The sequence below is a fragment of the Chiroxiphia lanceolata genome, chromosome 21 (assembly GCF_009829145.1).
Source record: "Chiroxiphia lanceolata isolate bChiLan1 chromosome 21, bChiLan1.pri, whole genome shotgun sequence".
NCBI lineage: Eukaryota > Metazoa > Chordata > Aves > Passeriformes > Pipridae > Chiroxiphia > Chiroxiphia lanceolata.
Window position 1 is genome coordinate 8,267,973 of NC_045657.1, and position 16,617 is coordinate 8,284,589.

The following is a 16,617-nucleotide window of genomic DNA, read 5'->3' on the forward strand; positions in this document are numbered from 1 at the left end:
AGGAGAACCCAAATAAAAATACTGAGAAATTAGAAGATTTGAAATTAGCATCTTAATGCTGATTGTGCTTTACTGTTGGCTTTAATTTTTGCAGTAATAGCTGAAAAACCCAGAATACCTTGACATTAGAAGCTCTCAGACACAACACGGGTGATCGCTGAATTAACTCCTCTTTAAAGACCTTGCAGTTTGGGAAGACAATGAATTTTACATTGAAAATTGTGGTGATATAGTCCACCATTCTACTCAGAAAGTTTCCTCAATTTTTAACTATTCTTGAGGCAAAAATACTGCTAAAATACCCTGTTGCTTTGTCTCCATCTGCATCCACTGGATTTACTCATATCCTCTATTATTAATTTCCAACCTCAATTACCAGTTTAATATTCCCCAAACACATATTTAAAGATCATGATGATCAAGTGACCTCCTAATCTTCTTGAGTCCAATACTTTGACTTGTTACAAATCATTTAATCATTGCCATTGTAAATTTTTTTTCTCTAGATCCTCTGCCATACAACATCCTTCCTAAACTGTGGACACCAGAATGGGACAAATTGCAACTCCAGTGTCAATACAAGGACAACACAACCTCCCCAGTCCTGTTCAAAGCCTCCTTGTTTACACAGCCAAGGATGACTCTAAACCTTTGGCCACAGCAGCACATTGGCAGCTCACATTTATGTGCTTTATCTATTCCAGCAGGCAGTTACTCCTACACATTAAACTTCCAGGTGAAAGCCCTCCCCCACCATCCATCCTTTATGTGGGACCTGCTGCCCATCTCTCCATACATATGACTTCACATTTGGCTTTACTCTAATGCATACTGTTTGCATGTTCTCAGTTTTTGAAAACACCCAACTGAGAGTCCTGTTTTGGTCATTGTTTACCACTCCCTGAACTCTGCAACATCTGCAAATTTTATCAGCCCTGATTTTTGTTTTCTTGCAGGTTGTTGACAGAAAATATTAACTAGTAAAGAGCCAAGATTGCATTGTGCTGAATAGGAGGGAATGGGGCCAGAGTCACACCGTTCAGGCAAGGGATCTGTTTTTCAGCAGGGGAGAAGAAATACCTGTGATCCTCATGAATACGAGCTGACACAAGTCAAGAGAAAAAAGATGGGACGAATACATAAGTAGGAGACTGGCAAGATGTGCCTCTGCCTTTCTGTCTCTTTGGCATTCCACAACCTCAGTTTTCTCTTTACAGCACAACCCTGGCCAAGGGGGCTTCTTGGCTGAGCATTTCTTCTAGTTGGTACACACTCGAGTGGCATTTGCCTTTTACAGCTTCATTCATGATGAAAGCACTGCCCTGATGGTATTACCTCATCCTTACAAACAGCATCTCTCTGCAGCCTGCTGAGGACCATTATCCCACCTTTGCAGGTGGAAAGGACAGAGCTGAAGGCACCTCACGGCAAAGGAGCAAGTAAAACCCCAGAGCAACCTGTGCACTTCCGCTGTGCCACAAAACAAGCAGCTTGAATTAGCAGGAGAGGGAGCCTGCTTCTCTCACACAGCAGTTGCATCACTGCTGAAACAAACACCCTTTCTTTCTCCCAAGGTATCTGATTTATCGCTGAAGGAAATCTCTGTTCTCTTTCTGAAAGCACCAGCCAAAAAGAAACCTCTACCCTTCACAAATCGCCTCTGTTTTCTTCTCTGCCAACTGGTCTCTGTCTCTCTTTCCCTCACAGAGCATCTTGTTGCAATGCCCTTCTGTAACAATTTTCACATAAGGCCGTGTGCCTGTTTGAGCTTGCCCTGTCACCCGTGTTTGACAAGTGTCAGAGAAACTCCATAAAAACCAGGCTGTTGGCTCGTCGGGGCAAAGGACACCATGTGTTGAACACATTGACAGTTCTCCATAAATAACATCCCTGCTAAACAGCTGGTTGGAGTGCTTGGGTTTGGAAGAATGTTGGCCACATTGCCTACTTACGTGCGTCCTCCTCGATGATGCACAGAAGATCCTCTGCATGGGGAGCGGAAGTACATCACTTCCAGGAGATATCAAAGTATTTTAAACAAAAATAAGCATCTGAACACAAGTTTCAGTCCTGACTAGATGTTTATGGCCAATTTTGGATGCACAGATGTGCAATAAAGTGGTGGTTCCTTGGTAGAGGTGCAAAAGATGTTCATCCCGAGGGAGGGGAGAGATGGGTGGTGGTAGGAAGAACTGTCCTAATCCCCTTTCCTTCTTCCCTCTCTCTCATGGAATACGTAACTCCCATTTCAGTCTGTGAGCACAGAAACTGTTCACCCTCACAGTGTGAGACAAAACACAAGGTTGGGGCAGAAAGACTTTTGCTTCTCTCCCTCTGCCATCAGCGCTCGAGCCAGAGAGAAGACTTTGGTCCAGCACTCAGCCTCCTACTGCTACAAGGTCTCTTCCTCCACAAGTGCAGGTGCTCCAAGCCCACCTTTGCTGCCAAATTCCAACCCTGCAGAAATCTTTGGATAAGAAACACAGCCTCCCTCGAGATGCAGCTGCTGTTGCTTCCCTCTCTGGCCTTTTCCATGGAGCCTGCAGGTGTTTGCATGTGGCCATTCCCCAGTAAAACTGGTGGAATGCTGATGTTTAAAACAAAATAAAATAAACCCCCAGCGTTGGAGTGTGCAGTGGAAGACCACCACTGTTTGAGCACTGCTCTGGTGAGACACAAAATGTAAACAGTCTGTTTGATTAAACCATCTCCAGCAAGAGGACTGTGGGGAATTCCAGTCTCCCCAGCAGAAGATCCTCTGCTCTTCATTAATTCAGAACTCTTCAAAGGCTAAGAGTGAATCCTCCGAGGAGAAACTGTTGATAGCTCCCCTGGAATTCTTGGAGGAAGCTCACCAGTATAAATCAGGTCCATTTCCACCGCCACTCCACCCTGCTCCTTTATTTAATCTGCAGGCAAAGGAATTGTGCAACAGCTGATAAACTTTGTCCATTCTGTGATATGAAATGCTCATTTCTGATTGTCTTTCCCCCCATTGGGATAGGAGGTGGAGAGACCACACTGGAATAGTCTTACAGATAAGACTTGACAGAAAATATTTGTACAGTAAGAGAAACTGCTCTTTCAACAAAAAGCAGCAGATAAGACTATTTTAAACCATCCTATTTTAAGTTACGGAGATTCTGCCAGCACTGGAGACCTTTTGTAGTACTTTTAAAACTTCAAGGCTCTTAGAACTAAAAGTGGCACCAGAACTTTCACATCTCTTATATCTATAAAAAAATCCCTTATTCCCAATTTCCAAAGACACTGTTTAGGGAAGAGGGGGACCCTGAAACAGCGACATGAGCACTGCACTGACACCACACCTCTGCCCAAGAGAGGAACCACAGCCCTGAGCAGTGCTGCCTCCCTCACCCCCAGAGGTTTCCTTTATCTGATGATTTTCTCATGCATTTTGAGCAGCCAGAAAGACTTATTAGAGGATCCAAGTGTCTCCTGAAAGGAAACAAACACATCATAACCACACCTTGCACCTGAGACCACCAAGGTGCAGCACTAAAGGCACGACCCAGGAGCAGTCAGAAGAAAATCGACCTTTTATTCGCTTCCTCCTGTGCTGGTAGAGGTTTGTGGGACCTCTGCAGCAAGTCAAAAGACCTTTTGTGTTTCCCAGCTGACAGTGCCATCACTGTGCCCATCTGTCCCTTGCTCATGCTCACGGTGACCACAGTCCTGTGCTACCTATTCCCTTGGGTCCTGCTCACTCCCACCTCCTCCAGCGGGTGGTTCTGTGAGAAGGATGTGCAACACCAGATGTATCATCATCCCCGTGCTCAGACTATAGTAGGGCAATTATCCTTTGGGCTATTTTAGTCCTTTTTTTTTTACAGCCTTTGCGCAACTCAAGAGCAAGAGTTTTGCCAGGAGACAGAATCGAGATTTTGGTGTTAAAAAAAACCAACCCAACAACAAACCAGACAAAATCAGTGGATTTACCAAGAAAAAGTTCTACAAGTTCATTGAAGCCAACCTCCCTGCTCAGGGTTCCAGAATACTGTCCACACTGATTTTAAAGCAAATTGAGACTGTCATTTTTTCCCCCACTTTTTTTTCGTATTTTCCACGATGAAGGCAAAAGAAGAGAAAGACACACAGTCAAACAGACAGGCAAACATCTAATCAAAGAAACTCCTACAAGCAGATGCAGAGTAGGAAACATCCAGCAACCCTGCTGGCTCCAACCCACAGGCTGGACCCAAGTCGTGGTTGATTTTCATTAACTAACTTTTCTTCCCGTGAACTTCCTCTGAGGGTGTTTGTTTATAAACAGAGGAGGGAATATTATTGCTGGAGATGGGACAGTTTGGGCGGGGGTGAAGGAGTTTAGGGCCACGAGCCTGGAGAGCAGAGTTCAGAAGTGTTTGTTGCCGGAAACACAAAGGGCTCACTGTAAAACTGGTAACGTGGCCTAATTCCACAGTCTAGAGGGATTACGATATAGGTATATGCAGAAAACACTTCAAAAAGCAAAAACAGCCCCACATTGTACCAGTGTTTCCCACTGCATCACCATAACCACTACACACCCAAAAGAAACCACCGACAGCGGTGACGGTGGTGGGAGGTTGTTCTCCACAACAGCCACTTCTCAGCTTGTTCACTTTCCCCATTGCAGGCACTTGGTGTCTGCCCCAAATTCTACACTTTCACAGGTCTGGAGCAGCCCCCCCCCTCCTCTCCCCCGTTTTCCTCTCCAAAGGAGTTACTCCAGGTTTACTTTGGTGTGTTCCAGAGCAGAATCTGGCTTGTGTTGCTCTCCCTTCCCTCTGCCAAGTACGTTTCAAAACCGTGTGCAGAAAGCATTTAGTTGACATTTGCTTTTTCTCCCATTACTCTTTTTCTCCCTGAACATCTCCATTCAGGAGCTACAGCACAGGAGGCTTCCAATTCTTGTCTATTTTACGCTGAAAATAATTCCCATTAAATTATCACTGGTGAAAGGAGCTGTTTTGACCTCAGAGAGGCTGCTCTGTTTATGCACAAGACAGATGACATGTAAGACAGTAGTAATGCAAGCTCCAGATTTCAGCTTTACACCTCAGACTCTACACAGCACAGATGCTGCTGAATTCAGAACAAACTCACAGGGATTGTATGATGTACAGCCTCCCTGATGATGCTCACAACAGAAACACCAGTTGTTTAGCCATGAGGGTGCACGTTAAATGGTGATCCCTCCCCAAAACCCTCTGGGGCACCAACATGCCTTGTGAAAACCCCCTTCTACAACCTCTCACCTGGTCCTTATTTAACTGTGGGGTAAGTTAGTTGCTTTTGTCCTTAACTTAATAACCTGAGATATCCAGAGACAAATTTCCAGCATTTCCTAGGAAGACAAGCAGTTACAGCTTACATGGGTCACAAGCTGTTTCAGCAAGTCAATACATTAATCAATGTGCAGACATATAAAAAATATGAAAGTATTTCGATTTAAATGAGAGTACTTTGAACTATGGGGTTCTGCTAATATTTGCTTTTCTCTCCCATTATGGGCTGTTCCACCTGAGAAATACAATAACCTGTGCTGATTCAAACATCACCAGTGTGTCTGGGTCAGAGATAGTAATTCCAGACCGTCTGATTTTCTGCTGTCTCCAAAGAACTCATGGTACAAATGTCACCTGTCTTCTTCCTCCAGCCCCTATGGTGCCTCCAGCAGTGTGACAGGTGACAAACTCCACCACCACCACTGGCTCAGTACAGCAATTACCCAGGGAAGAGCCATCCACAGCTACAAGGAAATGTCCTACAGGAATTCGGGTGTGTGACTTAACAGTGAGAACAACCTTGGCTGAGGAATAACCATCATCATCCCAAAAAATTAAAGAACAAATAATGAAAGGGCTGCTGCTGGGCTTTATTTCTGGCTTTTTCACCAGCACACCATCCCACCCCGGAGAAATCAGAGCATCCCTCTGTTCCTCAGTTTCCTCAATTTTAAGGGCAATGTTCTCTCATGCCTGAGAAACTTATCAGCACCATCAGCAGGATGTTTTGTGGCAGTTAGCAGGATTATAAAACCACAACCCTGCTGCAATGATAAAGGAAAATAACGGCACTAGGATACATCAGTAGAGGAGAAAAAAACTCCATTCAAAACTGGTAACAGTGAAGGCCTTTCCATTTCTTTCCCTGTCTTAAATAAAACAAACAAAATAACGGTGATAAGATCTGTTTCCTCAATCCAGTGGATGATCTTTGTGAATATGCTTCCAACACTAACAGCAGAGGACAGAAAAGGAAGAAAATGAAGGAGGAAAGGAGCCGGCAGCTGATGCTCGGTGTCGGGAACGGGGCTGCTCTTCTCCCAATTCCATGACGACAGAAGACTCCTGGGAGTCAGATGAGGGAGGGGAAGATGGGTCAGAAGAGAGAAATCCATATGGGAAAGTGATTTAAAGCAAACAGAGACAATCAATTAGATAAAGAAAAGGAGGAAAAACACAGCAGAGTGGAGGAAGGAGAGGAGATAAAAGAGCCCTGAGCATCACCCATGAGGAGACTCGAGCAAAGCCTACCAGGCCCCGGGAGGTGATCAGCACAGAACACAGTGGTTTTCTTCTCTAACACAGCAACTCTTTTGCTTTCATGAGCTGGTATCATATCTCTCAGCTGCTGCTTCACCAGGCCAATTCCAGATGCTTCTCAGTTTCACTTCCCCCTCCGCTCCCTCTCTGTGAGAACAACCGCCCGCTCCTTGTTTGTGCACGGCGAGGATGGATATTAAACAGAACAATATCAATAATTCCTGGAAAATATGCATGAGCATATGCCTGGCTGAGCACAAAAACACACAGCCTGCTTACCCCTCTGCTCCAAAACCAGTTGGCTGAAGCCACCAACCTGTGGCCACCCTTGGTCTTCACGGAGGGGACACCGCCCGGCGAGAACCACGGGGAGCGCGGGGTCACCCCCGGCACGAGCGTGGTGGGGAGGAGGAAAACAGCAACTGTGAGGAGCAGGAAGGAGGGAAAGCAGGGGAATCGAGGACACCAGATAGTAGGGAAAGAACTGAGACTGGTGATAAGAGAGGGTGGAGGGATTGGACGGGAAAGTCACACACTTACATCACCCTGCGGAAGAGAAAACCAGAGAGAGGGTTTGGAATTTTAATACTATGGGGGGGGAAAAAAAGGAAAAAGGAAGAAAAAAAGCAACAGAAAGGTTAAAAGAGACAGAAGCCAGTTTGGGATTTGGAGTATAGCAAAACCAAATAAACATGTTCCCATCCCCAGGACAATTTCTCTGATGTTGGGCTTCACAGTTTATCTTCTCTCACCTCCAAAGTAAGAAAGCATGGCAAAATAAAGGAGATCGAAGCAAGGATCATGGAAGGGTCCAGGTTGTAGAGGAGGGATGTGGAAGACTCTCTGAAATCAGAACCTAAACCAGACTCAGCCAAGTTCAATGGTATTTTCCATTATCTCAACCAGGTTTAGGATCAAATCCATGCTGCCTGTGTAACCACAAATTCAGCCCCATTCTCACCCAGGAACAATTGACTTGAATTTATATTCATTCAGTTTTAATTATGCTAAAGAGTGTACCCTCCCTTGGTGCTGCCAACCTTATGAATGCTGAACAGTCCTCAAATTGTTCTTATGACTATGAAAAAGGACAGCAGAAAGCAAAATTCTGAGATAAGATATTCACTCCTGTTCTCTTTTTAACCTGCCTTTTTGAGTTCTGCTCTGCTCCTGTGCAGCATAAGAGTACTTTGACTTCATGGATGGCTTTGGGGAGAGTAAACTTTATAATAGGCACTAACATCAAATCAAAGCAGTTTACAAGATGTGCCACTTGTGTCAGAATATGTGGGGAAATAAACAAGCTGCTCCTCCTTGATCATTGGAGTTTAAATGCTCTATTGATCTGGGAAGAAAATCAAAGGTGCTTTGGAAATTGTGTGTGTATGTGCATGCATGCTCACAGCAGAGGAAAAGAAGAGAAATGTAGGGACACACAGAAAATAGCAAAACAATCAAGTATTTCTTCTCCACAGAAATATGAAATAAAACTAAGACTCATATCCAGATCAAACATAGGGAAATGGGCACAGAACAACGGACGAGTGAGGGCAGGAGGAAGGTACACCTTCATTTTTAGAAGCCACATTTTTTGGAAAACAAACAAAAAAAGACAGTGCAGCCAACTGTTGTGTGCCTAGAACAATGCATGAAGAAAATGCCCAGAACCTAGGGAATACAAAAGTCCAATATATTTTGAATATATGAAAGGTTAATACATACTGACCATGTAAACACAGCACTACATGAAAAATATGGCAGCGTTGAGACAGGAGGGTAAATAAAGAGAAAAGATTATATTAGACTTGCTGATATAGTTGAGAGAAAAACACAGAGGGTTTTGATCAAACACAACTTTTCTGATGGATTTTCTAAATTATCTGGAATACAAGACTTGAAAAAGTAAAAATGTGACAAAGTGAAGGCGTTCACTCCTGCTACAGCGGGATGGAGGAACTGCCACACAGGGTAAGACCAGAGGAGGGTGGGAAATGTTTGATCAAATATTTTTCTCAGGAAAAAGGGAAATTAATCAAAACAGACTATCTGTGGGAAAGGATCAGTTTTGGCAAATATTCCAACTTAAAATTTCAATAGAAGTTTCGTAACTGTCAAAACACCTGATTCCTTTTTAACTCTCTGAAAATAAGAAAGCTGATACCTTTTACCAGCAGATGTTTTTCTTTCTCATACTTAACAGTTTTCTAAACCAATGTTTTGGATTTTAGGTACTTAAGATGTTGTCAATCTGTCCTTCTCTTTTCCTGTCTTACATTATAGTGGTGACTCTCAGTCTTAGTTAAAGATCTTTGGTTTATAGTAGAGCACTGGGAAATTTTCTGTGGCCTGTGCTATATCAGAACCTACTAAGTGGATATTCTGCAAATGTTTGGACTAATTATCTGCTGTTATATCCCCGACACTGCAGGGGACTGAATTTGGCAACCCAGGTGGTCCCTTCTCTGCTTCTGCTCCTATAATTTCTGTCAGAGAAAAGAAAAGAGGAGCTGAACAAGCCAACGGATAAAATTAGAAGCAAAACTATTACACAGGAACATTTCAGCTGACCCCAGTCATGGAAGGGTTTAGTTTTGGGGTTTTTTTCAGTATATCTTTTTGAAAAAAGCCACTGTATTTTGGCTCTTCTTTTCTGGCTCAGGCCAGCATGAAAATCCAAGGTGAAAGTGCTCAGTTAATCCAATGGTCTTCAGAGCACCTAAATCACATTTAGGTCCTGCAATATTTTTCATGGAGTGGTTTGTTTTGGAAGGGATCTTTAAAAGTTATCTCATTCCACCCCCTGCCGTGGGCAGGGACACTTTCTACTAGACCGGGTTGCTCCAAGACCCATTCGACCTAGCCTTGGAAATTTCCAGGGATGGGCATCCTCTGGGAAATCCATTCCAGGGCCTCACCATCCTCACAGGGAAGAATTTCTTCCCAACATCCAATCTAGCCCTGCCCCCTGTCAGTGGGAAGCCATTCCCCCTTGTCCTGTCACTGCAGGCTCTGGTCCAAACTCCCTCTCTGCTCTGGTGTAGAACCTCTTCAGGCACTGAAAGCCTGGAAAAAGGTCACCTCAAAACCCTCTCTTCTCAAGGCTGAACAATCCCAACTCTCCCAGCCTTCCCTCCCAGTAGAGTTGCTCCAGCCCTCTGATCATCCTGGTGCCTCCTCTGGACTCTCTCCAGCAGCTCCATGTCCTTGCTATGCTGTTCCCCAGGGCTGGAGGCAGCTCTGCAGGGGGGGTCTCACCTGAGGGGGCAGAATCCCCTCCCTTGCCTGATGGCCATGTTTAACACATTAATTCATTCATTTGTTAATTAATACAATTCTGGGCTGCCAGTGCATGTGATACATCTGTGTCAAAGCTGCTCAGGGAGGTGTTGCGGCTGCACCTCCCTCACAACACACCTGTATCCTGATGTATCCAGACTCAGGCTCCACAGAAGGTATTTCTCCACCAAAATTCCCTGCTCCACCCAGCTGGCTGCCCTGGCAGGGTTGGGCCCCACTGACCAGGGCAGTGCCCACGGGCAGTTGGCTCTTTGCTGTTCAACACCCCCAGCCAAGGATCTCTCCCTCCCTTGGCAAAGGTGAATGGACTTGAAGCTCGTGGAGCTGCATCAGCAAACACCTGGGTCAGCTTTGAGAGTGGAGAGCTGTCCTGTTCTTTGTGTGGGTCGGGGTCTCCAGGGAGTCAGCACCAGCCCCCCAGCGCTGCAGTGCTCAGTGGGACCCACAGGTATTTGGGATTTAAGCTCATCCCTCACTGTGCCAAGTGTAGCTGGGTGCAGCCACAGCCTTGGGACCCCCTTGGCCACCTACAACCCTCTCCTGGCACCACGAGGGAGGGAGGTGACGTGAGGACCTGCAGAGCAGCTCCACCCCAATCCCAGGATGCTCCAATCACCACCCAGGTCTGTCCTGGAGATGCTTTAGCGTGCAAAGGCTCTCCAAGGGCTTCCTCTCACCCTCAGCACCGAGGCCTGCCCGCCTCAGCTCTGCTCTTCTCCAGACATCCCCACAAATCCCTGAGGAGAGCCCCGCTCCTGCTCTCTCCAAACAGCGAGCTCTCTGCCTGCGTTCTGCCTCACGCGAGTTTTTCTGACTGAAGCAGTCTGGCTTGAAATAAATCAGGCTGAAATGAAGCTTGCAGAGGCAAACTCAGCCCAGGACACATCTCCATGCCTATGGGAGACAGCCAAACATCATTTAGGAAGCTAAATTTACCATGCTCCACACACACGGAGTCAAATTTCCCTCCTCCTTTTATTGGCATTTAATTAATTAGAGCAGCCTATGTGTAAGTGCTTTAAGGGGAAAAAAAAAACCATCAACTTTCTTTTAACTGTGCTATTCTGACTCTGGTATGTAGCTGGTCAAAGGAATGACACTGGTTAAAACTGGAAATCCTATGGAAAGAAAAATTCTTTTCCTTTCCACTTTCTGATTCTTGTCCCAGCTTCCACAGGTTGAAGGAAAGGCGCTGTTCAAATGCAAATATTTAGTAAATGACAAGCTATGAGGTATTTTTTCAGTGACCTATGAGTCAAACCCTATCCAGATCCACAATCATGAAGTGGATAATCATTTGAACCCATCCACAGGGAAGCCAAACCCACACAGCTACCTGCACCCTTCAGCAATGGTGTGTTGGAGGTTTGTCACCCTGAAGGACCATCTGTGCAGGTTTTCCAGCTCCTGTCACTCCACTGTGACCATCATGCCCATTCCCCTGGGACCTGGCACATGCCAGCCCTAGTTAAACAACAGAACTGCAAGTTTTGTGTTTCATGCCCTTCATTCTAGTACTTCATTACACATCAGAACAAGAACATTCACGCCACTAAAAGACACCAGGCTGTTGAAGATGAGAAAGAGCTGCATTATCTGTCTGCTCATTATTTAATACCAGCGAAACTCAGAGTAAATCCTCTATTAAAAACATCCTCAAGCTACAGCACGGCCACCACAAGGGTCAGCTCTGGGGATAGGACCCAGCTCACTGACTCCACCTGAAGTGCATTAAACCAATATCAGACCCCAACATTCCAGAAGGGATCCAAACTGACCCCCAAAAGTAAACATATATTCTTAAACTCTGTGCAGGGACCAGACCCAAGCAGTGCCAATTACATATCTCTCTAATTGCCCAGTTATTGGACCCAGACACAGATGTTTCTCAGTCTCTTACATGCAAAAGCAGTGGCTTAAAAGTGAGCTCCACCGTGCTGATTTTGGCATTTCTTTCCCTTTGCATTCTGCTGCAGTTTAATGTTCATCAAGGACTGAAGTTGGGAAAACATAGGCACTCCCTTACATACGAAGCTTTATTAAGTTGGGATCATGCTCCCTGTTGGCAGGCTGAGGAATAGAGAGACAGAGGAGAATGAAACGGAGAAGGGGAAAAAAAAAACCCAACCAAAACACAAATAACTTTCACTCTTCAGAGCAGACACGCCTTCTTACTCCAGCTCCCGCTGCCGATCATTCATCCCGCTCCTCTCAGCTCCCAGCCAGTAAAGAGTCAACATCTCACTCCTGTGAAAACATGAGCCACCCCACTCCAGAGCCACACGCCAGAAAACACCCTGACAGGGACTCAGGAGGATCCCGTTTCTCAGGACGGGGTTGCATTTCCACAAGCAGAACTGAAATATCTTTGATTACACCAGAAGCAAGGTCAAGGGAGCTTTGAAAGGTCTTATTTCGCACGGCGTGTGCGTTATCACCTGAGCACAGCCCGACCTTAACTCCTTCCTCCACAGCCGGAGGTGCTTTCAAAGGCTCCGCGGGGGAAAGCGCTCAGACTCGAAATGATTGATACCATGTGCACACGTGCGTGTTTACAGGAGGGATGTGCTGTGCTGTGTGGTAGGTTCGCGCATCCAAGGGGTGTTTGTCCAAGAGCTGTGTGGCCCGGGGAGGGAGGTGGGGACGCGGGAGCCGGGAGCTGCCTCCTCCTGCGGGAGCTGCACCGCGGGAGCCGCTCCGGCCGAGCCCAGCCCGGCTCCAAAAACCGAGCCCTGGCTTAACACAGATCCGTGGGTCAGGCTTCCACTTTCCCAACTGCTTTCCCCGACAAATGCCAGAGCAGATATCAGCGGAGTCAAACAGGGCAGCAATAACATCGCTGCCAACCAGCGTGAAAATTGGCAGAGCCCGGCACCAGGGCTGCCTATCATCAGAGACGGGGCATGGCCCGGCACAATGACGAACCCACTTAACAGCGCTGTAAAATTACCCATTTATGAAAACAAATTGAATACTGCAGCAGAGGGTGACGTAAGGAGAGTTGGCTCCAGACAGAAACTCCTGTAGCCTGGATTAGCAGAACAACTCTGCTATGTCAGGAGCAGGAGCCGAGAACAACTTGGGTCCTACACGAGATTTTTAACAGACACAACAGGTTTCCCCTATAGGCACACATGGGGCTCCTATAGGACTTGCAGGGATTACTTATAAGCCAGCAAGGAGGGGTGGAAGGGAAGCAGTCAGCACGGGCAGAACGTGGGGGGTAGAAAGTAGATGAAGGTACGAGGGCAACTCTGAAAAAGAGTTGTCTTCTAGTCAATCCCGCCCTCTCCCTCGGATCTGTACAGCCACACAGTTTCCCACTTTGCAACTGGGATGAAAGTTGGGGAGAAACTCACTCCTGGCACTGCCAGCAAATGTGCCCCAGTCCCTTCCCCCCCACGCACACCCAGGTGGGATCTTGATTTCGGTGGGGTCCTACAGATGCAGCTTCAACAGCAGAACTGAGCTGTTCAGTCTGTCACATCCCAGAGCAGTGAAAATGTGAAAGCCAAGAGTTTTGGCAGCCAGAACCCTTGATTTCCTCATTGAGGGAAGCGTAATCTCTCCCTAAGCTTGCTGCAGGTCTGGGAGGCTGTGGTGTGCGGAGGATACTCCGAGTGAGTTCCTCTTGGACCTCTTCCAGGTGTTTACACACAGAGCCAAACCTGGCTCCTCTTCAAGAGTGCGTGCGAGGGGGGCAGGGGGAGCTTAAAAATAAAATAAAAATCACAAAGTCCTCCCGAGCTGAGCTGGAAGCTCCACGGTGCAAAACTGGGGCATTTCTCTTCATTTTTCACAGTGGAATGTTATTTCCATGCATAAAATGGGTCAAGTGTTTTATACAGGCAACAACCCAACCTCCCCCATCCAATTAAAGTATTTTACTACAAATGATCTTTGTGTGTGTTTGTTTAGGTTCCCTGTTGTGTGAATTAGAGATACTCGCACCAAAGACAGACCTGGGGTCTTAGGTGTTGGATTAAACACATCAAAAATTGCACTGACCGTGTTTTGCTACCGATGAGATCTGTGTAAACCCAAATTCTGCCTTCCCTAACTTGAAAGGGAAGCACTTTGAGCCCTGGGGTTTAAGTTAGGAGTGGGAACCAGAAGAGTGGAGCATGAGAAAGCCAGGGGAAATAAAGCAAGTAATAACCTATTTCACCTATGAAATTACTCCTCTAAAGGCACACGGGACCAGCCCATGCCCGGCACCTCCTGCCCACCCCGGCGGCCCCACGCGCAACGCGTCCCCCCTCCCAGAGCAACCGGGACTGGGGAAAGTTAAGGAACAGCACTGCTGACTTGGTCTCAGTTTTTGTTTTCCTTCGGACAAAGCAACTTTCCTGCGAGAGAGGAGCCGCGCCGGTCAGGGATGGGGCAGCGGAGCCGGGAATGTGGCAGGAGGGAGGGTGGCAGGGGACAAGGCGAGCGGGGCTGGCGGCACCGCCGGCACAGGCACCGCTACCTCCCGCTAGGAAGTCACTCCAGTTAAAGGGAAAGGGGAAATCCTCCCTGTCTCTTTAAGGCATCCTAGGACATGGAAACTTTGTACTTTCAGGGAATCTCCTTGCCAAAAGAACTGTAAAACATGTCTTCCCCCACCCCGCTCCCCCCCAGAGCCGTTTCTCTTTCTGGCTTGTTTTCCTTTTTTTTTTTTTTTTTTTTTTTCTAAGGGCATTTCCATTTTCTATGACTTCCTTCAGAGCAAAGATGGATGTGGCGACATTTATAAGGGTTTGTAACCCTCCGAAAAGTATCCGATTTCACGACAACTTTGCTGCACTTTATCACTAAAGCGGGGAAAGGGCGGGAGGTGGCGGGAGGGAGGGAGGGGGAGAGGGAGCGAGCGCGGCGAGAGGGACCCAAATTCAGGATGGGCTCATAAAATTTAAATAAGAAAAGTGCAATATTCCTCGTTATTGTCCAGCTCAGACAGCGCTGACTGGTAGCTGCTTTGAGTACTAAATGATTTTATAGGGCTATTTGACCTCAGAATCATTGATGTTACACTTGCCATTTCTAAGGGGAGACAAAAATACTCAACACATCCTCTAGCTGCAGTGTGAGTCCCAGCCCTAGCTGAGTGTCGAGGGGTTGGGAACTTTATAAACTCATTTGATTCATTTGAGGTTTCACAATAGCTAAAAGTTCCTTTACAGCTTTTTGGAAACCACATGCTAACGTTGCATCTAAAGGGCTACGAGTGAAGTACACTAAAAAGCTAATAAAACTAAGGAAATCGTAGGGGGACCTTAGATATGCATTTCTTTGCAGCCACACACCAGACACATCCACTTCTTTTCATACATACAAACAAGCTACTTTCAAACGCTCTACTTACAGTTTTCCAACCTGAAAATTAGACAAAACCCCACCGGGCGAGCTGGCTCTTCTATCTGCATCTCAATCCGCGCACACAGAAAGACAGAAACCACCCAGGGCACTGCCATTTCCCTATGCAAAACTTTACATAACTTTTCTTTCCCTTTGCGAGCACACAACACTTTTCAGCCGCTTCGCAGAGCTCCGGGATCTCTCCCCCCCCCCCCCCTTCCCCCGAACGCGCGGCTGGTGAAGGCAGCCGGGCGTGTTTGCACATGCACTGCCCTCCGTGGGTCTGAGCTGCGGGGCACACGCGGGGCACACACACACCCCCCCCCACCCGGAGCACACACGCACGCCTTCCCCTGGCTGCTCCGCCGGGCTCCCGGCACGGAGCAAGGCAGGCAGGGATGCTGCTGCTGCTGCTGCTGCTGCTGCTGCTGCTGCTGCTGCTGCTGCTGCTGCTGCTGCAGCCACAGGCGCGACCAAACTACCTACCTGCAATGACAGCCGGAGATCTCTGTCCTCCTTCGGCTTTCAGCCACACTTGCAAAGTGAAGGCATCTCGGGGCAGCTCAATATCTGCCTTCAGCCGCAGCTGATCACCTTGGCCACTGAAATAGAGCGCCCTGCTCGGGGTAAGGGACTCCTCTTCGTCCTTTACCTCCCGCTGTTGCCTCCTGCGGGGGACATGCCCAGGCTCCAGCCCAGCAGTGGAGCGCCTTCCTCGGGCTAACCTGGTGGCACAGGTGCCCGGGGCAGTGTGGAGGAGCTGGCGGCTGTGCCTGGTGTCCCTTCGTGCCCTGCGGGAGCGCTCGTCCATCCCACATTCGGGTCCACTGGCTAGGGCTGTACAGAGAAGCGCAAGAGGCAGCAGCAAACTCCAGAGCTGCATTTCCAATCTTCCCCCCCCTTCTCCCCTGCAAATCCTCCCGATCTGCCAGCTTTGGGCTCCTCCTTGCCTTGACTTTCTTCTCTTGTTCACCCTTCTTGGTATTTGCTCTTTTTATAACCCTTCTCAGTTGCTTTTTCTTTTCTTTTTTTCTTTTTCTTTCTTTCTTTTTCCTGGTTATAGATTTTTTTGCTCCTTAAAACAAATAAAAATCAAATAAATCAAAACTCCTTCTTGGATGAAATGTATTTCTCTGTTCTTCCTCCTCTATCTGTCTTCTTCTCCTCTATTCCTCCACAGCTGGAATTCCTCTCTCTCTTCTTTTCTCTGCTGGATTTTCTTCCCTTTATTTTTTTCTTCTTAAAAAAAACACACACACACACTCACACACACACAAAACAAAACAAAAAACCAAAACAACCCCCCCAGCTTTCTCCAAGACTCAGACCCACTGATTTCCCTCCCCCCAAAAGATGCTCTAATCTATTTATTTTTTTGGCCTCCTTTATAACATAAGCCACAACCCCCTCCTTCCCCCCAACCTCCCCC

General features: G+C 47.1%; 1 protein-coding gene across 2 annotated transcripts in view; it reads right to left on the reverse strand.

Moving 5' to 3' along the window:
- Positions 1-16,349, reverse strand: part of PAPPA (pappalysin 1) — a 181,723-nt gene extending 165,374 nt beyond the window's left edge. Inside the window, exon 1 of one of the 2 annotated variants that reach the window (XM_032708046.1) lies at positions 15,675-16,349. In XM_032708046.1, coding sequence (XP_032563937.1) covers positions 15,675-16,071 — 397 coding nt within the window. In that variant the 5' untranslated portion in view covers positions 16,072-16,349. The remainder of the gene's footprint in view (positions 1-15,674) is intronic. The other variant, XM_032708045.1, reaches the window with a different exon arrangement.
- Positions 16,350-16,617: the final 268 nt, after the last annotated feature.